Below are 23814 nucleotides of genomic sequence, written 5' to 3'. Positions count from 1 at the left end.
CGTTTGCACATATATTACAAAAGCAGAAATCAAACAATACAAACATACTTTCAAAAATAATATATGAATGAGATAAAACTTCAATAAAATGTCAATTGGACACCATGGCCCTCATTACAACCTTGGCGGAGGACCATGGTGCTTTTAGCACCATGGTCCATGCCGCTAAGGTTACGATTCCGCCATGGTGGATGGCGGAATTACCGCCCCATTACAAGGTGATTGGGGCGGTAATTCCCCATTCACCAATGGCCCCTTCCCCATTCCCATTTTTGCCCCATAGGGCATAATGGGAAGGAGGAAGGCGATAATTACGGCACCGTAAATTACGGTTGCCGTAATTATCGCCAAGGTCCCTTAGCGGGTTGGTTTTTAACGCCTGCAAAAAGCAGGCGTTAAAGTCACCATCCCGCTAAGGGACCTTGTAATCAGGCGGTAAGTGTTTAACGGCACCGACACTCTTTACGGCGCCGTTAAACACTTACCGCCTGGGTTGTAATGAGGGCCCATGTACTGTAATACATATTACACACCGCATAGCAGATACCATCATAAAGGATAAAAAGACCAAAGGGAAGATACAAAGATAAGAATGGATAACAGACATAACATCCTAGCTACTGTCTAGGCCCAAGTTAGAAATTTACCACCTGTTTTACATCCTCTTCAAAGCTCAGCAAATGCTTTCTCATATTTTTCCATACCTGTGTGATTGCAATAGTTAGTCCACGACTATAACCTGAGACACATCTGAGCCAAAATATTTCACTAGTAATGTCTTCAAGATTCTGCACATAATTACTCTAGCACTCATAGTGGGTCTTCGTAGTAGGACAAGGTGTAAGAACATGCCTAGCTGACTCAATAGCTTGTGTGTTACGAATTCAACAGGTGTGCTTTTCCATGGCTAAGCCTGACAAAGCTCCCCTTTCCTCAAGGACTTCCAATCTATTTAGACGTATATTCATAAATATCCAATGTGTAACCGGAGAGCGTAGAAGCTTGAGATAAACTTGGGGCTGTTTATAGGCAAAACACATCCTGGAGAATGTACTTATAGGCTTCATACTGGCAACTTTTTCATAACTCATCACCGAATCCCATTTTTCTGCTCTTTTTTATCTGCTTTTAGGAAGCAACTTCGCCATATTCCCAGTGTGGTTGCCATCCAATCGCGACAAAAAAACTTCTAATTTTTTATTTTACATTTCTGCAAGCTAGCACACTTATGTTCATCTATAGCAGACTTCAGAATGGCCAGTAAGGGATTACGATTGGCAAAGATGATTTTAGTGTATAGTTTGCCTCTGTTCATATCAATAAGGGTGGACAAAGATATCAGTCCCAGCTCTAATAGTATGACTTCAATGGGGGTATAGTTAGTAATCTCCAAAATCCTGCTCCAAATAAGCACTTCCACGCAGTCTTACAAGTTAGCCCCTTCATATGATGTTTCCAGGGCATACAAAAAGGCTGCGGAAAGTTTCTGTTTGTAGATATTCAAAATACCAAGTAGTGTTCTTAGAGACGGTTGTTAGGACAGCCATAGTGGATAGTGCTTTTTGCCCTCTTATTTTTCTGCACTATTTCATGTTTTTGTTTGTTTCAGATGCCAGATCGTACCCAAGGAATCTATAACAGGTTGTCCTTTTGATGGTTCCCAGTGAGCTGTGGATAAGGACCTTATTGGTACGATTCCGACCTACTGCCATGAATTGAGTATTTTACAGATTTATTTTTAGGCCATTTAATTCGGCATATTTGAATACCGCCTGGGCAGTATGGGAAATACCAATGAAGGTAGTATCCAAAATGATCAGGTCACCCGCGTAACCAATCCAACCCACTTTACTACTTCCTATTCTGGAGAGTATTCCTACGAATATACTGCCAAAGTCTGCAAGGAGCAGGTTAAATAGGATGGGTGCAAGAGCACACCCCTGTCTGACTCCCTCTCTTCTATGTATCTGTTTAGACATTTTATCTAAATTGCATAACCTGACTCTGGCAGTATTATTTTCGTAGATCATTTTGCATGTGTATAGTAAATGTTCAGGTATACACATTTTCTCCAGTGCTCAGAGTTTGGATCCGTCTACCGTGTCGAATGCAGACGAAAAGTTTACAAACAATAGATAACAGCATCTCACCTTTACGCTTGGCTTGTTCAAGAAGAGTATTTATGACAAAGATATTAGTGTTAGTTGAGCAGCCTTTTCTAAAAACCACTCTGAAACCTACTGATGATTTTATCCCTGGCTATCCATACCTTAATCTCCTTCAAAATTAAGGTACATAATATGTTGCTAGTGACGTCAGTTAGTGCTAAGAGATGGTTGTTTCCTGGCAATGCTCTAGACCCTTTTTTGAAGACAGGTATAATGTGTGAAGTTCTGCAAGATTCAGGTATAATACCCATACTTATTATTTTCCCAAAAAGTATCATTTTATTATTTTGAAATACTTGTTCATACAATAAACAATAGAAAAATATCACAAACAAAAAATACAAACTCAGCAAAAACAAACGCTAAACAATCACAAGGAAGACATGATTTGCACTTTTCATATCCAATTGAAGAAAGCACATCAATTTGTATAAACGTTCATCAGAAAACAATAATCGAGAAAAGAATAATAACTTCATGACTCTTTCAGTTGCAAGGGCCGACAATGATCAAACCGGAGAAAATATATCCTGTTGGTATGGGCATATACTGAAATATACTATTGCTAGACTCCCTGTCCAAGTGGCAAGTCCCGACAGCAAATCAGAGGTACGGCAAATATGGTTCTTCTTAGATGAATTCCATGTCCATACCAGGGAGTAAAGATATAACGATATACTTACACCCCTCCAATGCAAACATTCACTATACACCACTGCTGAGTGGCAGTAACAGGTGAAGATTTAAGAGCTTTGAAGAGGGTTAAATGTAAAGCTACTGAATTCTGAATGTTTGGGGAAAAATCAAGCAAATAAAAAGAAATCAAAAAGCAAGAATTGTAATGCATATTAAAGTATGTATTGTTAACATAGCACAGAGATTAATCATTTTTGGTCGTGGAGACTTAGGACATTGTACTAGTGACTTACAGATGTTTGGAGAGAGTGAGAGATGTAATGTGTTGTAAGAGAGTTGAAATGCATTGACTGCAGATATAAGATATTTGAGGAGGGTAATTGAAACTCACACTGTTGCGGTGTTGAAGGGGTACTGGAGACTTATGTTGCTGGTTTGCTTGAGGTCGATGGTGTTGGAGAATGCTGGAGGGTGGCACTGTGTAAAGATGAAGGCGTTGGAGCAAGGCATTGGAGGTGTAAGGTGTTGGAGGGAGGGAGTGGGAGCCAGACATTTAAAGCTGTTAACGAAGAACCCTTAGCGACTCTTTCACAGTGGAAGGTGGGATGTCCATGGTGAAAATGGTTGGGGGGATATTCTGGCTCTGAGCAACTAGCAGGAGTGGGTTTCTGTGCAATGGTTCAAAGTGCACTATTGACAAGAAAATCTCTGTGCGTAGTGTCCAAGTGTAAAATCATAAAGTGGTGCAGCCTCTGATTGTCTTCTGGTTGGACTTGTGATGGTCAGTTGCTGTTTCCAGTCTGTGGCCACACACCTAGCAGGCACTGAATGTCTGCACTTGGAGGATTAGGCCTCTTCGGCATGCTCTGTCTGTTTACAGTTTAGCCCGAGTGAAACGCAACAGTCCAGGTTATTGTGTTGGACGTCTGATTACATACACAGTCATTTTGTAATATGGGCCTATACATACTGATATTAACACTACATATGGTGATCCATTCTTTTATGAAATATATATCATATTACAGTGATATTGTCACCATTTATTTCTTAGTGTAGTGAAGAACAATGCTATGTGATGCCACTTCATTTTTTGTCAAGGGGTGAACGGCTGTGTGCCATAACCCCCTAACGTTTAACTGAGCTATCTGCACAATAAAAAAGAAATGAAAAACAATAGGATTTTCAATAAATAAATGATATTCAGTACCCCTAGTGATGTCACTTGGGGTGGGTCAAATGGCATCCCTTCCTGAGATGTCATCAAGGGTCATGTGATGTTGCTTCCACTACGCCTGGCATTTTGGTGAAATGATGTGCCTGAGAGTAGATCCTCTAACTGGTGTTAACATACATCAGGCAGATCTATATTTATATACATCACATCATAACCAAATACGCACTGCAATGTCCACCACAGTGCTGCTCCTGTTCATTTCTTCTACCACCTCTATGCACCATGGTATACATAGTCCAATTTCTGCAGACTTTCAAAATCCCCATTCATGTGCCTGGCAGTTCTCACTAGAGAATGTGTTTTTATCTTTAAAGAAAACAACCAGAAAGTGTGGAATTCAGTGTCCAACCATAAGCAGAAGCCTGCAACACATGTGTTTCCTTTGTTTTTCTCACTGTCATCTCTCTAGCAAATCAGCAACCTTGGAATGAAAGCTGCAACCACCTGTAATGGCTATGTTCCAAGCTTCCAGTTGTGATGTTTACAGTCTTGGCACTGGGCAAGGACACACAGACATGTTGTATCACTGGACACCCCAGATGAGGATGCCAATATTTGGTTCCATGTCATTTCATCAACACCTGTTTTTACGAGTTTTTACTGAAAAAGTTCCACTTTTTTAAAATGATTTTTTAGCGATACCCCCTACAAACTCCCCATCCTCTACTATTTTTTGTTATACCCGTCCCCCCAACCCTTTATAAGCTCTTTCCCACCCAACAAAAAATGTTCAAAGTTATTTTAGGGCAAATACTCTTCATAAAAACACCTTTCGTAAAAACGGGTGTCGGTGAAAGGACATCGTACCCCATATTTTGCCACTGCACAAGCTCTAATATTGAAGTGGCCATTTCCATCCACAGAGGACCTTGCCTTTTGCTCCTGAGCACTAGCGTATGTGGTCACGGGCACCTAGCACACAAAGGAGCCCTTTGTTTCGAGCTTTAAGACTTCATTAGGTCATGGAGAGCAGCCCAAACAATGTTGGGAAAAACATGAATGAGATGGACAGGCATTAACCTCTATGTGTTAAGGCATCTGATGCTGATGGGAAGTCCACCTTATGGCTACATGTGGACATGTTCACTCCTCATGTGCCTTCTACATATGTATGGGGACAGTGATGTAAAGTAAGAAGGACACCAGCGAGCATGTTCACCTAGTTGGATCAAAACAAACACAGGTACAGGGATTTGAGTATAGAAAGATGAGTAAAGATGGGAAAGAGCAAATATTAAACTACCCTAAACACAAATGCCTGTGGTTTAGTAATGAATTCACCTTCACTTCAATCCTATGATAGTGACGTTTGACCTCGGTGTATCTGCTAAGTTGTAGACCTTGTACAGTGCAAAACTAGCTTCCATACAGGAATCATTGTTTTCATATCATCAATTCAACTTTTGTTAGGACACATTTTGTAAGGTTAAAAGTTAAGTTGCAAGTTAAGTTATATGTAATTACATAAGGCTACCTAGTATACAGCATGCACTAATGGGAATCATGTATGGTCTGCGTAACAAATGTTTAGTGGGTTAAGGGCAGACCCAAAGATCCTGATGTTGCCTATCTGCGGTCCAATTTTCTGCTTTCATTGTTGTCAGGCGATAGTGAATTGCATGCCAATTGACTTAGAGGTTACACTGAGTAACTCTGACTTACCCTGGAATTACTCCTAATGGGGGCTGAGAAATTCACAAAAGAAGTTTCTCCGAGTACAACTGACTTACACCTCGCTCACACCCGACTTACTTCCTTGACGAGAGGAGGAATTCAAAGTTACTCATAGTATCAGCTTGTTTGATAAGCATTGCCCTCTTCGGGAATAGGTCAGGATTAAGTCACAGTTTCTCAGTGTAACTTGTTGGTGAATAGGTATAAACTTAATGGTGGTCAAAATATTATGTTTACTACCATAATAGGCAGAAATTAGGCCTTTTTGTTAATTGTGTATTTCTTGGGTTCATATGATTTTCTATTCTGTTGACTTTATTGTATGGTCAGTTACCAGCTTTTCCCTCCACATAATACATAGGTGAAGCTGGATTCCTTTCCATAAATGTGAACGGATTTCAGTGGAGGCGGGCAATGGCAGTGCAATAGGATCTTTACATCTGAAAAATAGTCTAGCATATGATCTCCATCCGGGACTGATTAGTGATGCCAGAAAAGGCACTGGGGAGAATTGGTATTCAGAGAGGCTCGGTGTTAATCCAAACTAATAGTTGCATGAAGACTGCAAATCTCCAGATTTTAGATTTGGATCTTCTTCTTGTACATTTGAGCCTACCAGACCAAGTGCGCCAATGTCCTGCTGATGTGGTGAAGGGGCAAACATAAAAAGGGCAATGTGTGGATATGTGTGTGTGTCTTTTTGAAATGATCAGCATACTTCCCAACATGCTACAAACCTGAAACTTGACACGTGGGTAGGTTACATGGTGTTGACAATATAAAAAGTGTAACATCTACATTTTTCAAACAAATTGTATGCCTTTTTTTGCGGTCTGCAATGCTTGGATGTGTGTGTGTGTGTCTGTTTGAAATGTTCAGCATACTTCCCAACATGCTACACACCTGGAATCTGGCATGTGCATAGGTTCCATGGTGTAGTCAATGCATAAAGTATAAAATCTACATTTATTCTATTTTTCTTTTTTTAAGCTTTTTTTTAAGCGGTCTGAAATGCTTGGCTACATGTGTGTGCCTGTTTGAAATGTTCAGCATCCTTCGTAATATGCTACAAGCCTGAAATGTGGGTTGTGCGTAGGTGCCATGGTGTAGACAATGTAAAAAGTATAAAATATACATTTTTCTAAAAAGAAAAGTATTTAAGCAGTCTGCAATGCTTGGATATGTGTGTGTGTGTGTCTGTCCTAGGTTTTCAGCATACTTCCCAAAATGGTAAAAACCTCGAATTTGACATGTGGATAGGTTTCATGGTGTCGACAATTTAAAAAGTACATCATCAAAATGTTTCTAATTTTCTTTTTTTAAGCGTTTTTTAAGCAGTCTGTAATGCCTAGCTATGTGTGTGTGTGTCTGTTAGAAATGTTCAGCATCCTTTCCAACATACTAAAGACACACTTAGCATGTGGGTAGGAAGCATGGAGTAGACAATGTAAAAAGTATAAAATATACATTTTTCAAAAATAAATGTTTTTAAATGGTCTGCAATGCTTGGATATGTGCGTGTGCCTGTTTGAAATGTTCAGCATACTTCCCAACATGCAACAAACATGCAATTTGGCATGTGGGTAGGTTTTATGGTGGAGACAATTCAACAAATATAAAAAATATCTTTTTCAGATTTTTATTTTTTTAAGCAGTCTGCTTACCCCTGCCATGGCTCTCTGCACCGTAGGTCTGCATAGTTCTACTTTCACTATTTTTGTCTCGGGAGGATAGCTCAGGGGCAACGTGCTCGCCTTATAAGCAAGATGGCATGGAGCAACATAGGTTCGATCCCTGGGCCGCGCTTAGAAACCTCTGGGTATTAAGCGCATTATAAATAACCTATCATATCATATCATCTCATATAAACTTCAGTAGTTCATGAAAACTTAAGCAGTTAATTGTGTAGGAAAGCCCCCTAGATGCTCACAACAGAAAGAATATAACCCACCAGGGAAAAAGGCCCAATACACCCCTTGCAAGGATAACAAGGTCTATTTCCATAGAAAAGGAATAAGCGCCAACAAAGAACTCTGCTGCCGCGGAACGTTCTGCCAGAATCTCCATGAGCAGCACATTATAAAGATACGCAGCATCATCAGTGACATCATTACATATAGGAGAAACCCACAAAGTTGGGTGGTGAGACCCTATACATAAGCTTCCTGCTCCATAGGAGATTCCAGGCCATTGGTCCCAGCCCTGTTTGTCCATCTTCTTCTATGTGGGTGATGTTACACTCGTCATTGGTCACAAGCTGCACAATTTGTAATTTATGTTTTTCAGTCATTTTCATGCCGGTCGAAGCTGAAGAACCAGGTTTTTAGCAGTTTTCTGACTTTCATAATTCAGATTTCTCTGTGGAGAGAGTTCCAATGTTTTACGGCTATGCAAGAGACTGCTGATTCACCAAGTGTTGTCCTTGTGTATAGTTTAGGTTCTAAGCGAATGTCGTTGCTGGATCTAAGTGTTCGAGTTGGGTTGTAGATGGTGATTTTCATTTGTATGAATTCCGCTCCTTGGCCATGGATTGCTCTGTGTGTTATGCACATTGTTTTGATGGTGATTCGTTTTTTGACTGAGAGCCAATGTAGCGTCCCTAGCGCTGGTGTGATGTGGTCTCTTCTCGGGGGAAGTTAAGATCAGGCTAGTTAGCCTTCTGGACAGAGGACAACATACATTTTGACGACCATCTGACGTGCACCCTTTCAAGCCTTTTTTTCTTTTAGTATAGAGAACAGTTTGAAAGGGTTAGAGAATGGACTCTTCTAAATAAATAAAAGTGTATAGCCAACCCTATTTTGAGTTGTCCGTTCCTGATTCTGACTTCCAACAAGTGCAGCAACTAACAGCAGGTTACCAAAAGTCATTGACACTCTGTAAGAAAACAGACAGAAATACTATGACAGGATCAGGTGTTTGCATGAGGTACAAATGCCTGTGGTGGACTCCTGGATTTATAAATGTAGCATTAATTTCCTAAAGGCACTGTTGGACAGTACTGATGTGCGGCATAGCTGCTTTCCCATCATAAAATGTTCACTAGCATGCATCTACAACTATCCCAAACTGTTGAATTGTTCTTGCACGCTTTTTGGACCTAGAAATATGCCACTGTTTGCATTCTTGAGATACAAAGAAGTCTCACTAGTTCCATGCCCCAAATCTCATTTCAAGGTGTCCTTCTCGTGTTTCCATGTCAAGACAAACATCTAAGATGGACACCATGACAAAAGGCTTGTGTGCATAACCCACATCCCCTTTTCTTCCTGTCGACAACTTTATGGTTGTATGAAGAGCACGCCAATGGGCAGGACTGTCATGGTGGTGCACACAGCCAAGTTAAACAAACAAGAAGACAGCATGAGGCCCCAGAAAGTACATTTGCTACCGCAAGAGGCACCAAATAGGGTGGCAGGAGTGGGATTATGTGCTGATACAGACAGACTGCATATGTTACTTGTCTCTTCAAAAACCAGACAAAGTGTCTCTTCCAACCCCTGAAGTCCGTCAACACACCACAGTCACAGGCCATCAGCACTTCTCTTCTCCTTGGGACATTCTGCTGTCCAGATGACCTACAGGCCCTCTAGTACTGAGAGTAGACCAACAGACCCACAGATACCAAGTCTCACAAACAGAGCCTCGGTTAGTGCCACTTAGAGTGCCCCATGGCACAGGGCACTCTCCTCTTCCAGGCAGCTATGGTCTCCGGCAGAGTGCATTCTTGCTGCCAGGATCCTCCTTAGATAGCATCTCCACCTTGGACCGTATACAGGCTCAATGGTTGTTTCTGACATCAGTGATGTCCATTTCTTAGTAGCGCACCTAACAACAAAGCTGCTTTGCCAAAATTGGAGTTATATGTCTGTCACTTGCGTGCCTGCTGATGGTTTTATTGGATTGAGAGCTGATGGGTGTCGCAGGCTGCCCATTTTGCACAATACTGCTTTTCCCTCTGGGTTCTTTATGTCTTGTCTCCAAAATATGATATCCAGGTTGCAGAGGTCATGTTAAAGTCACTAGTCTCCGTTATACATCTCTTTACCCCTCTTAGACGTCAGGTACAGTTTCAGTTTCAATATTTAAACCACCAAACAATGCTTTCCATTTCTCTGATTCTGGAAAAACAAGCTCTTCATCAGTTCCAAATCAGAGCTATGGAAAGCATGTCATCAAGTGCTATCTGGCATTTTTGTTGATCACTCTACTGCTTCCATTTTTGATTGGGGACCAATTGAATAAGTGAGCAGGTGAATGGTAGCCTGTTTTACAGCATGAGTATACGAATGAAAGCAATGGGCTAATTCACAAACAAGTTAGCAGGATAACTCTAAATTACCAGGTCAGAAGAAAATTGGATTCACAAAGAAGATACACGTTTTTGGTTCAAGGGAACATGCAACTACGATAAACTCACATGCCCAATTTCTCTTATACAAAACTACCAAAAATATGACTACCGTAGGAAATATAAAGAACTAGCAGAAAGTACCCATTTTCTGGATGGGTTCTGTAGACAGAGATGATAACACTCATCAAATGTTGAAAATCAATTATCCTGTAGGTCGCTGTTCCAATTCACTTTTCACTTGATGTGCTTTACACCCTGAAGTAAACTGCTCTGAGAATGGGCGCATGCGGCTGGCTGACATACCCCAGAGCAGATGTTGGGGGGAGGTGAGAGTTGGTGTGCTGCTGCATACTGGGACCTTCTGTGCTCTCTCCCCACCTGTCACCTCCCCCTGTTATGGTGCAGTTTGTTGTGGTGCAAATTTCTTGGAAACCGTGCACCCTAAGCCCTCAAAACATGGTTTCCTTTTGTTCCTCGTGCCAAGACTGGTCTTTCTACGACCAAATTGATATTTTGCCAATTTCAGGCAACTGTCTCATGTGTGAGGGTGCTGAAATCCGGAGGAAGGAGTGGGTTGTCCAAATGTCATATAGCCAGTTGAGTCTGGATGGTCTTAACAGGTAACTATGCTAAATTTGGTGCAGACTGGTGAAACAGTGTGGAATTGTATAAGGAACAACACTGTGCCAAGCCACAAAACCACAAACACATTTTGAATCACAACGTTGGTTGATTGTACAAGTGCATACAATGTAGTGTCTTGGGTTTCTGGCAAATAATGTCCGGTTTCACAACGGCAAATCCACCGCTTGACACCGGGCTCAGAATCGAACCACTGGAGAGTCAATCGCTGACTTGAACCTAGGGTTACGCCACAGCTCTACCCGACTCACTCCCGAACTGCATATTCAGGACATTGTTATTTTTCAGGAATGGCTTTACGTAAACTGTTGGAGAGGGCAGTGGCTATGAGACTTCAAAATATCACTGGCAAAAAGATTCACCTGATTTCACATATATGAGCACAGTAAATACTGTTTCCTCTGACAAGTAAATCTTACCATCTATTGATACATTGGTACTTCCCTTGACTTTCGTTCTCCACTGCATGATTAGAATTCACAATCTATAACGACATTCAAAGTAGCTTCTTGGATAGGCTACTAGGTAATCAGTTTCCATTGCCTGTCTCAGCATCGGCTATTTCTATGCAGCTCTGGCATCTTGGGTTGTGCTTGTTGATTACCCCATGCTACCTGTTGCATCATACCTTAGGGGCCGTGGGTCCCTGCGGGACAATCAGGCAGAACCCTGCAGTGAGGAAATCTGCCCCCTTAACAATGATGCCAGTAGTGTCCCTCAGAGGTGTAGGATATGCAGCGCATCGCCACTCTTGCATTCTAGCCAATCACCTGCTGATAACGAGTCAGGTACATTGCTGGTCTCCACCTGCAGAACTCTGACACATGTGCCTAGGCTCGGGCCTGCTATTAAGCATGGTGACGTTTGCATGCATGTGAGATTGCTCATGGTCTGCACCAAAAGAGCACGTACATTGCGCTACCACACTACCTTCATATGCAGTTATGATGAACTCCTGCAATGCTCTTTGGAACTTTAATCAGACATCCTGATAGTGTGGAGCACTGCTGAATACCGGGTAATACATTTGCCATGCAGAGCTTCCAACCGTTGCTGGTGACTGGTGGGTCTGCATCCATTATCAATGATCAATTCACAGGTGTTCTACAATCTGAATCCTTCTTTGCAGAAGTTCTTTTGTTTTCTGGCTGCCTTTCTGGTTTGCGATTCCTCACTAATCTCTTTGAATGGTTGCCTCAGAATGTTCCTTGTCTCTGGTTGTTCTGGTATTTTACTTCCCCTCACCCTCCCACCTCCTACTGTGTCATCCTGATTTCTGATCTTGGTTTCTCTAGATTCACCCTGCCTTATCCTTGCCTACCTGGTTAGTTATCATCCTTCCACTCTGTTACCTTTTCAGGTTCTACTCCCAGACCTCTTTCTTCTGGGCTACGGCTGTATGAAAGGGATTCTTATCGCAGACATGTGTACCATGTGCCAGTGGGTATATGTGACTTGATTGATTACGTTGAGCTATTATGGTGCACACCATTGCATTTGGTTGTATATAGCACAGACCTAGCTAGGAAACACCAGAACACTGTACATGCTGCTGAGCATAGCATGTAAGCTATTGATGGCAGGGTTTCAATTAGTAGCCTTGGATGCTTATTCCACGTGGTGGGATGTGATGGGGGAACTCAAGGAGCCTAGGTGCAGGCATTTTGGCACTAGGAATCCTGAATGCCATCTTCAAAAGATGAATGCAAGGCTTTGAGCTGTTTTCTGAAAAGACTCAGCGAGGCAAACAAGAAGAATCGACGAGATCTCAAAAATCCAGCACCTAGATAAGAGATGGAACTGCCATCCAACCTTTCCTGTTAATTATTATTATTTATTTATTATTATTATTATTATTATTTCTTTTAGTATTTGTATAGCACACTACAGCCCAGAGGCAACAAGGCGCTATAAGGAGATTTAAAGAAGGCTTACTTATGGGTTACAATAAGCGGCCCCAGAAAGGTATACTTAAGTAGATTCAGTTACATGGTTACAGAAGATATACAGTCCAGTTACATGGTTACAGAGGATATACAGTGAAAGTTACATTTAGTTACTCATCATCTTTTCTGGGTAGCACGAGGCATAACAGATAGTGTCCTATGCAAGGTGATACAGTGAAGGTGCAAACCTGGCAAGACGGGCAATTTATACAAAGAGCTGGGTTTTCAAAGCCTTGCGGAAGGCAGTGTGAGAATCAATAGATCTAATCTGAGCTGGGAGGTTGTTCCATAACGTCGCCGCCATAGAGGGGAAGCTTGTGCCTCCTGCACGCACTCTGCGCGTGTGCGGGACAGTGATGCGGTTAGCATAGGCTACTCTAGAGGGTCTGGTGACAGTTTGTCTGGTTATCCTCTGTATCAGATAGGGGGGGCCTGATCGTGCAGACACTTATGTGTAAGGCCCAAGGTTTTGAAGACCACCCTTTCCTTGATGGCGAGCCAGTGTACCTGCCTTCTGATCCCTGAGATGTGTTCCTTGCGTGAAATGCCAGTAGCGGCTCTTACAGCATTATTTTGTGCAATCTGTAGTTTGGCAAGGTTTTTTTGGGAGGTTCCAATGAACAGCGCATTACAGTAGTCCAGTCTGGAGCCGATGATGGCTCTGGCAATTGAGATGCAGTTTTGCCGTGATAGGAAGGGCCTGATAGCATTTATGAGTTTGGAGTGATATGCTGCGGAAGAGGCGACGGCATTGACCTGTCTGTCCATGGTGAGGCTGGGTTCTAGATAAACACCCAGTGTTTTGATGGTTTGGGAGACTCTGATGGGAATATTATCCACGGTGAAGGATTGGTAGTTAGTGTCAAGTTTGCACAGCGTAGATGGGGAACCGACAAGCAGGAGTTCGGTCTTATCATCGTAGGAATGATATTGTGGGGGCTGGTAGAAGGCCAAAGGGCTCCAATGGGCGAGTAGCAGTAAAATACGTGGAGAGAAACTCAGGCATTTGCTAATGTAGAGCTTTGTGAACTATAAATAGTGTCTTAAGAATACTCTTGTGGCTGCTACCAGCCAATGTATTGCACAGAGTGCCTCTTGTTGATGTACTAGATAGCTCAGTTAGATATTTACAGAGGTTAACTGGACTCTTTGCAATCTATCCATGGCATACTTTGGCATTCCAAGGTAAATACCATGTGCAGAGCCCAAACTGTAAGCTAGTAGGGCATCAGTGGGTGAGACACTATTTAATGTATCCAGAAACTTATACGGATGCCTAAGGGTCTTCATGGGAACCCAACATCGGTGCACAACTGTGACAACAGGCCACCTACTAGGTTGTGAAATGCTGGGCTTTGCTAATTTTTCGATGCAGAATTATGCTGATTTTCTCTTTGAAAATTAGCTCTGTAAGCAGACCTCACTTTCCAAAAACGCCCCATGCTAACAAATGTAGGTATGACGTGTACTTTGCTGGACCCTTGTCTATGGACACGCCAGCAGTTTCAAAACAGTTTGGTAACATGGCAACTACACCTTGGCATATGCATTCCTGTAACAGCGTGCTTCAATCAAATTAATTCCAACAGCCATGGCTGCCTTTAGGGGTGGGCACCCAGAGTCAGACTATATTTACCTGCATATCCTCATGGCGGAACTTTGGTGAACTATATACATTTAATATAAAGCTATCTCTGGTTTAACGTAGTGGTATAAAACCGCCAAAACCCAACATGATGTAAATGTATTATCAACTGGTTTGCTTGGATCCATGCAGCAGTGGGGCCCATTGTGCATGTTGTTTGGTTTTGGAAGGCCCACCCACACCAGATGGTGGACCTGCACAGGAATGTGTTTGTTCTCTGCTGAGAGGGCTTCACGCCATCATAGGAGAACATCATACCTCCTCCAGAGGTGGTGAGGGCTGTAGGCTTCCAAGGGATGTCATAACGGGGAAGCCACAGTAGGGAGATTGCTATTGGAGTCCTTGTTATCTGAGGCAGACAGGAGAGAGAGAGAAAGTATAGTGGACCTAGGAGGAGGGCCTGCACCCAGGAGACGAGGCTAGCCATCTTTAATATGGCCTGTCTACATTTCCCTCCCAAGACCCCCCCGCCCTAATCTCCTGCAGGCAAAGTACTCTGGGAGCTCACATCGCACAAAATACAAGAGCAAGGATTGGCCTCTTAAAGAAGGCTTGAAATTGACTAATCTGCTGTGGCAAAATTGATATATAATGATATATAATGGTGCAAGGCAGCCCTCCCCCTTATTAGAATCTTTTGTTAATCATTCTCATGGAAACAGCTTCTTAAATCCTCTTATAAGATCTCACGTGAACCTTGTTGGGGTAAAGATTGTCCAAAGTCCCCAGCATTTGAGGTAAACATTAGAATTTTCAATGAGGGTGAGAACTGCTCCCTAACTGCTTTTGGGGAGTATTTAAAGTGACCTACTGCTAAAAACGCCAACAGTTGCTAGACACTGGTCCCAGGATGCTTCCTGTAATTGCAGTGGCGAGCCCTGTCCATGGCAACCTTCCTGCCAGGAAAGGGTAGAAGATGGACTTAGCTTTCTTGAAATACCCATTGAAGGCTCTCACAGCAACCCGGGCCACTGCAAGCACTCTGAATGACTTTGAGCTGCTGTATGGACTCAGAGTGGCTGCCTTTGACACTCTACACTTCAAACCACTCTAAGTGCCTACGAGCAAGTCAGACCTTCATTGCCTGCCTGTCCCAAGCTTCTCTGAGCCTCAAGCCATTGCTGCCCGCTGCACGGCATTGCGCTGTTGGGCACAGTAGAGCCAGCTCACTGCTGAATTTGAATTGCCACTTTCAAACATCAAGACCCAGTTAAAACTTCACCTCTTGTCCAAACCTTCTTTGAAGCAGTTCTTGTTGTTTTGCACCATACTGTTGAATTGGTTTGAGAGACTCTAATGTGATTTTACACCCTGGAAGCGCACTATCGAGCTCATGAAAATAGACACTAAGGTGTCTAACAGTGGTTCTGTCTCATTTGACTTTTTCTGTGGGCATTAGTGAGGTTTTAGACGCCTGTCTATGCTTTAAAGACATATTTTTGTACTTGTTTCACTTTTGTGCTTGACTGGTTACCCTGTTCTTCACTATCCAGAGTGCCTATTTCTCCCAAGGTCTGCATTCACTGTGTGTTTACTTACCAGGGTGGGTTGTTAATATTTTTAATAATATGTCTGTCCTTTTAGTTTCATTATAGTCTTTTTTGTAACTTGCTCTGCTATTGGTCTTTTCGATTCTTCCATGCTGGCTCAGACCACCCTAAGGGTACAGCCTGCCCTCGGCCCATGCTACTTAATGAGGCAAAGGAGGTATACCATGTATGGTCGAGATGGCTGCTGTTTAGTAGCAGCCTGTTGAGTAGCAGGCCTAGAATCCGCTGCTCATCCCATTAATCCGGCAGGGCACTAGCTGTTTTTTGGATCACTTGCCGTTCCATAGAGAACTGGGAGTCAAAAACACAGAATCAGTGCACCTGGACACAGATGAAGCAATGTGTTGCGAGGGATAGCCGGAAGGGAAAGAAAGAAAGAGCTTCCACAATAAGGCCCAGAAGGACGTTTGAGACACAGAGTCTTGTACTCACTCCAGACTAGCAATGTCTAGTCAAGGTGGTCTCAGGAGGATAGCTCAGGGGCAATGCACTCGCCTTGGAAGCAAGATGGCACAGTGCAACACAGGTTCGATCCCCAGGTCCGCGCTTAGAAACCTCTGGGTATTAAGCGCGTTATAAATAACCAATTACAATTTACAGGGTTCAAGTCCTAAAAATAAAAGTGGGGGGACTCATCAACAAATGCAAAGTGATATTACGTTGCCAGAAATCAGCATATCAAGGTGGAATATGCACATTTCATTAAACTGACTTTGTATACCCACCCAAATTGCACATGACATTTGTCTTTCATAGAATCAACACACACACAATAGTGTTTTTGAAAACGTTAAAAGGTGTGCATGATTGAAAACACCAAGAACCAATACAAATGTTTTCCCTGGAAATTGCAGTGCCGAAATGGCACCTTTAGTTTGTTATTTTGTGTAGTGGTGAAGTGGCCGGCCTGCAAGCCTGACGACTGTGGTTCGATCCCCGAGGTCGGCTTTAATTCTTAAATTCAAGGATGACTTTCAATGTTTCTCATTTTAGCTGGGGGGACTGAGTACACCCTCTGAAAAACGTGGGTAGAATCGGTCCACCCGCGTGTACCTTCGACTTTATCCATGGGCCAGAGGACCATGTTTATACCCCATTTTTGTTGCATAAGTTTGAAGGTGTGGTCAGGAATGACTAGGATGCAAGTGAGGAGAATTGAATGCCCACTCGTAGTCTTTCTAAACGGTAGAGACCAAACACGTGTTTTATTCATCTACCTTTTAGGTACAGAGCCGTAGTTAATGTTCTCAAAGCAGACTACTATACCTTGCATGGTATTGGTGTGAATCTCAAAGCAGAATACTATACAGAATACTATACCTCCCATGGTATTGGTGTGAATCTCAAAGCAGAATACTATACCTCCCATGGTATTGGTGTGAATCTCAAAGCAGAATACTATACCTCCCATGGTATTGGTGTGAATCTCAAAGCAGAATACTATACCTTCCATGGTATTGGTGTGAATCTCAAAGCAGAATACTATAGCTTCCATGGTATTGGTGTGAATCTCAAAGCAGAATACTATACCTCCCATGGTATAGGATACTATACCTCCCATGGTATTGGTGTGAATCGTGTCTACCCCTACACCTGGGATAATGCAAATTCAGTCAACAAAGCGTCCTATCGTACATGTGTTTATAAGCAGTTGAAGGTAGACTCATACGGGCGCATGGAAATACATTCCTTAAAGTAGACATATAAATAAGGTACCTGCAATAGAAAGTCTTGCGCTGTTGCTCTGTCGCGTTTCCCCCGTGTATCTGTGCTGTGTGTTGCATCGGTAGTTATTCATCGCATCTTCATTCTGTACATCTAAAATATACAAGGCTCCAGTGGATGTGATGAGAAATCTAGATCCTGGAAGAGAAACAGTTGGCCATGGTCAATGACGTAAAACTTACTACGTGACATCATAACCTTTTTGCATCATGATATTTGTGGTACCTTGCACAGTTGGTCAATGCATGCATATGTTTGCAAAATGCTATCCAACAGAAGAGGGCTCCACTGGTTATTCGCCCGTAACATACATGGCAACCCTGGCATGCTCAATAATCATGCAACATCTCTCGAAAGGCACCCCATGATACTGCATTCTCTGGCACTGCTGCATTGCACTTACAGTGGTGCGCCTGGCTACACATAACCTAGAACTATATTCAGTTATTCTATTGCATTGCAATTACAGTGGTGCACCTGGCTACATAACATAGAACTATATAAAATTATTCTATTGCATTGCACTTACAATGGTGCGCCTGGCTGCATAACCCAGAACTATATTCCGTTATTCTGTTGCATTGCACTTACAGTGGTGCACCTGGCTACATAACATAGAACTATATAAAATTATTCTATTGCATTGCACTTACAATGGTGCGCCTGGCTGCATAACCTAGAACTATATTCCGTTATTCTGTTGCATTGCACTTACAGTGGTGCACCTGGCTACATAACATAGAACTATATAAAATTATTCTATTGCATTGCACTTACAATGGTGCGCCTGGCTGCATAACCTAGAACTATATTCCGTTATTCTGTTGCATTGCACTTACAGTGGTGCACCTGGCTACATAACATAGAACTATATAAAATTATTCTATTGCATTGCACTTACAATGGTGCGCCTGGCTGCATAACCTAGAACTATATTCCGTTATTCTGTTGCATTGCACTTACAGTGGTGCACCTGGCTACATAACATAGAACTATATAAAATTATTCTATTGCATTGCACTTACAATGGTGCGCCTGGCTGCATAACCTAGAACTATATTCCGTTATTCTGTTGCATTGCACTTACAGTGGTGCACCTGGCTACATAACATAGAACTATATAAAATTATTCTATTGCATTGCACTTACAATGGTGCGCCTGGCTGCATAACCTAGAACTATATTCCGTTATTCTGTTGCATTGCACTTACAGTGGTGCACCTGGCTACATAACATAGAACTATATAAAATTATTCTATTGCATTGCACTTACAATGGTGCGCCTGGCTGCATAACCTAGAACTATATTCCGTTATTCTGTTGCATTGCACTTACAGTGGTGCACCTGATAACCTAAAACTATATTCGCTTATTCTAGAAAGTGCTATTTCGTGTTTGTTGTGCATATAGTTGAGAATCAAACTTACAGAACGGAGTAACAATATCAAGCATGACACATAAAGTCGGTGGGAACATTCGACAGAGAAGCTGACAGCTTTAGCAATTTAAATGGAAAGGAAATGATTCATGCTAACCAACAAAGGGGCACTTGGAACAGTCGTTAACTCACACCTTTACTTTAAGAAGGCAATTAGGCAAGTACCATGTAAAATAAATGTATAAATAAATAAATAAATACCACGATTGATGTTTCATAGGTATTCGAGGTGATGTGTGTGTGTGTGTATGCATGCGTGTGTATGTGCATACATGTGTTGGTTCATGTGTGTTTGTGTGCGCCTGCTTGTATGTGTGCACATTCAATACACCGTTGAAAATGTCTGCATTGCAAAACACAAGCGTGCCAGGGGACTTGTAAAAATAAGTTCTGTCTATAGCACACATGTTATATACTCTGGCATCTCATGCTGTCCCATGACAGGTGTAAGTAGCTCATCTAGTTGTGCTTTAGCAACATCTGGTGTGATGTACAAAAGGACCATTTTACCCAGTTGGTGTGTTGAATATTTATTAATGGGGTATAAAAAACACATTCTACAGTTTTTTTTAGGAAACCCCATGCTGGATATAGTTCCGGGATGCAGCTTTTGGGGCATCTACTGCGCTGCTATGAAGAAATGCCCAGATCTATTGGTGTCAGTTGATTGGTTTATTCAATGAGTCGAGGTTCTCGCAGGTCGCAAATAGATCCTTTATATGCTTTTGTAAAGGGTCAAGTTCAATTTCCACCTTAAATATTTACTAAATTGCCTGCCACCGGGTAGATGTTTCTCTAATCGAGTGGTCTTCAAACTTTTTTGGCCTGGACCCCCCCTGAGCAAAATTGGGCAGTCCGGCCCGCCCCCCAAAAAATGCCAAATTGACAGTATATACAAATGGCTATAAACTATTGTATGCCGTCACTGCACCCTTCTCCCAGTATAGTCCCTGGGCTCCCTCACCTGCTCCCATCACAGTCACTGGGCTCCCTCATCCCACTCCTACCTAGTCCCTGGGCTCTTCCCACCCCATCACAGACCCTGTGCTCCCCCCTCCCTGCTCCCACACTATCCCATGGCTCCTGCCCATCCTGCTCCCACCACAGTCCTGGACTCCTCCCACCCCATTCCCAATACAGTTCGAAGGCCAGTGGTGGGTGAATTTCTTAAGTGGAGGGCCTAAATATTTCCCTTAAAAATGCCATAGAGAACGAGTGCAGCGATCGAGTTGGAACCAATCAAGGGGGGGGGCTTGGGAGCTTCCCCCCTGTGAATATTTTTTAAATAATGAGTTAAAATGTTGCATTTTAGAGAATACTTTTTAAAAAGAAAAATGGGTAGAAAACCAGTTTGCAATTGGCTCTGGGGGGGCACGGGGGGCAGGCATGATATTTTTTACTGGACAACTATGATAGATGTCCAGTAAAAAGATACCATCCCTGTCCCCTGGGCCACACAGTGCCTAATACAATCAACCTGATCATGCGTGTATGCAATGCGCTGTGGTGCCAGTGGTGAAAACATGGTATTTTTGACTGGTGTGGTGCCAGTGGTGAAAACATGGTATTTTTGACTGGACATCTATGATAGATCTCCAGTAACAAAATACCATCCCTGTCCTCTGGGCTCCACAGCACCTCATAAGGAGAGCTGACTTTTAAAATGCCTTTGTTGTAAAACCCTCCTTCCCCCATCTACCCTCCACTCGCCTAAATCAGCTCAACGGACCAAAACAAACACACCCATACACACACATATTCACAGAGCGATCACTCTATCCTTCACACGAGCACCCATCACCATACACTCACTCATAAAACAAGCATACACGTATCCATACACCAATTTAATAAAAATAGAAATTAACATAAAACGTACTTTCTGCAGGGGCCTGCGCGAGGGTGCTGCAATGCCCCAGTCCAAGGTGCTCTGTCCATATGTACGAGGAGGCGCAGGAGCTTCCCCTCGCACATACAGACATGCAGTGCCCCAGCCAGCATTTGCAATGAGCTATGCAAGGCTAGCGAAGCAAAACACACCCATCCTTGCATGGCTAAACCAACCTCTCCTGACCGCCTGTGCGTTCTCTGTCGGTGTGGGTCCGTCGTTGGAGCTCTTCGAGTCCTTCAGTATCCTGAAGAGTTGCTGCTGGGCTTTCAGGGAGTGCTGGGTCCTCAGAAAGCCTGCCATGTGTCTCTGGAGTCTGCGGGGGTCACTGGGATTACCAGATTGCCGGGGTGGTGTGGCCTAGTACCAGGCTTAGTATCGGGCATGTGCTGAGTTTCTACCTGTGGCCCCGCTGATACTGGGAGGAGATTCTCCTAACCTGGTCTGTATTTGGTGCGTTCTTACTGCTATTACTGGTCTTTCGTACCCAGGATGAGGGTTTTGAAGACGGACCCTTTTTTAGTCTGCGTGTGTGAAGTGTAGGTGAGCTGTTTTCACGCGTGTTAGATTTTCCTGGCCCTTTATGGTATTGCTCCAAGTTGGGTTAAGTAATTTGCTGTATATAATTATTTTCAGTTCATTGTCGGTGTGAAGAGGCGTGCATCTGTTATTGCCACTCTTTGTCCCTTTCTATTTTACTTGTTCTTTATAAGAATGCCAGTTACCAGAGCTGGAATAGTGAATTCCACTTTCAGACCTGCTAAACGTAAAGGCATGATACAACCGAAGCTTCTCGTCATCTTGACATGCCTGACGGCTCATTACACCAGCCTTCTCAGGAATTGTCTGGTGGCTCCCCAACGCCAGGTGACCATCGTATGAGAGACGTTCTGGCCAGAAGTGCTCAACGTAAATTATGTATGCAAAAAGAAAGACACCAACTCATGAATCTCAATATTCTTATATGACTAATCCTTTAATCGTCAACCTATAGTCAGAAACAGAGTCGACTTCCATTGCAGGACAACCGAGTGATATTACGGGACAACTATACCCTGAGACCCAGTGTGAAGATGTTATTCCTGAACCTTCTGCCGGGAAAACAGTTTGTTTAAACCTGGCATTGATACAATGCAACTCCCAACCAACAGTATTGATAATGTTTAGTTTAGTTTAGTTTATTATTTATAGAGAGCGCCAAACCCTGGGGCATCAGGGCGCACAGGACAAGAATATGCTCAGCTTAGTTACAAGTACATAATAAGTAGTAACAGTACAAGGGTATCATACAATGTACAGTATATAGTAGGCATATATATACACGGCCGGAACTAGGTCCAGAGCCAACACAGTTTTACAGGTGTGGATATTCTATCGGGAGTATACAATAATATATACAGTAGTAATATACATACAATATATAGTATACAATAATATATACAGCAGTAATATACAGGTATCATTCCAGTGACATTCCAGTGCAAAAGGAAGTTGATTTAGATAGTCTGGAATAGGGGTGCCAGTGGAGCTTCAGTTAGTTTACCAGTGGAAACAGTCAGGACAGGGAAGTTAGTTAGGCGTCATTTACTCTCAGCCAATTGATCAAGTTCTGCCTGAATTTCGCAAAGGGCTGGGGTTCTCTGATGCCAAGGGGTAGTGAGTTCCACAGCTGTGCTGCCTTGACTGGGAAGCTCTGTCCTCCTATAGTCGCGAGTTTAAATAGCGGGACTTGTAGGCAGTTAGCATTTGCTGTTCTTGTGGGTCTGGTCGAGGTTCTAGGGTGTAGCCTATCCTTGAGGTATGGTGGTGCTTTGTTGTTGAGGCACTTGTGGGTGAGGGAGGCAATTTTGAGTTGAATTTTATCCTGTGTGGATAGCCATTTATGTTCTCTTCTTACCGAGGATATATGCTCCTTTCTGCTAATCTTGAGAGCTGCTCTCAGGGCATTATTCTGGAGGACCTGGATTTTATGAATAGTCTGTTTATTAGCCCCAATGTATAGTCCATTGCAATAATCCAGTTTGGAAAGTATGAGGGCTCTGGCAAGCGTGATGCAGCTGTCTGTAGAAAGGAATTGTTTGCTTGCTCTGATGAGTTTGCATGTGTATGCGGTAGCTGAGGCTAGGGAATTAACTTGTTTAGCAAAGTTCAAGGTGGCATCTAGGTAAAAGCCTAGGGTCTTCACTTCCTTCGCTACTTTTATGTTGTTCCCATCGATGATGAAATTGGCATAATCCGGGCTGAGTTTGGTTATGTATGTCGGGGTGCCTAGGATAATGAGTTCAGTTTTGTCATCGTTCAGGCATAGGCCGTGTGTGGCCATCCATGCCTGAACGATGCTGTAGATTTTATTCACTAAGGCCAGATCCCTGACGTAGTCACCTGAAAGCGGGAGGAGGATCTGGGTATCGTCTGCGTAATTAGTGTAGGCAATACCCAGATGATCCATTTCGTCAAAGAGTGGCTTTGTGAATACATTGTAGAGGGTGGGTGACACACAGGATCCCTGATGTACCCCACATGTTATGGGGATCGGGTCTGCTGAGGCTGAGGGAGAGAAGACTCTCATAGTTCTGTTACTCAGGAAAGACTTGATCCATATTATGGCCTCTTTGGAGAAGTGTGGCTACATAATACTGTATGGTCGACTAAATCAAAGGCCGCTGAGAGGTCTAGCAGTAGAAGAAGGGCTGCTTGGCCGTTGTCTCTACATTGATCTATTTGGGCCTTGAGATCGATTAGGGCTGTCTCAGTCCCATGCTGTGGGCGGAATCCGGATTGTCGTGTTCCAAGTAAAAGGTTGGATTCAAGGAAGTTTTGTATTTGCATGTATGCCACTTTGTCTAAGATTTTTAGAAGAAAGGGCACGGTCGTGATAGGCCTGAAGTTGGTAGGAATGGCCGGGTCAAGG

At 42.9% G+C, this 23814-nt stretch overlaps 1 protein-coding gene across 3 annotated transcripts in view; it reads right to left on the bottom strand.

The window, feature by feature from the left end:
• DSCAM (DS cell adhesion molecule) overlaps window positions 1-23814 on the bottom strand; it is a 1793910-nt gene that overhangs the window by 997300 nt on the left and 772796 nt on the right. For all 3 annotated transcript variants that reach the window (XM_069636048.1, XM_069636050.1, XM_069636049.1), the window contains exon 4: window positions 17569-17715. In XM_069636048.1, the coding sequence (XP_069492149.1) occupies window positions 17569-17715 (147 nt within the window). The remainder of the gene's footprint in view (window positions 1-17568; window positions 17716-23814) is intronic.

Source organism: Ambystoma mexicanum, chromosome 7p, assembly GCF_040938575.1.
Source record: "Ambystoma mexicanum isolate Mex_15411 chromosome 7p, UKY_AmexF1_1, whole genome shotgun sequence".
Taxonomy (NCBI): Eukaryota; Metazoa; Chordata; class Amphibia; order Caudata; family Ambystomatidae; genus Ambystoma; species Ambystoma mexicanum.
Note: the sequence above shows the minus strand (reverse complement) of the source record. Positions and strands in the feature narration are given on the sequence as shown.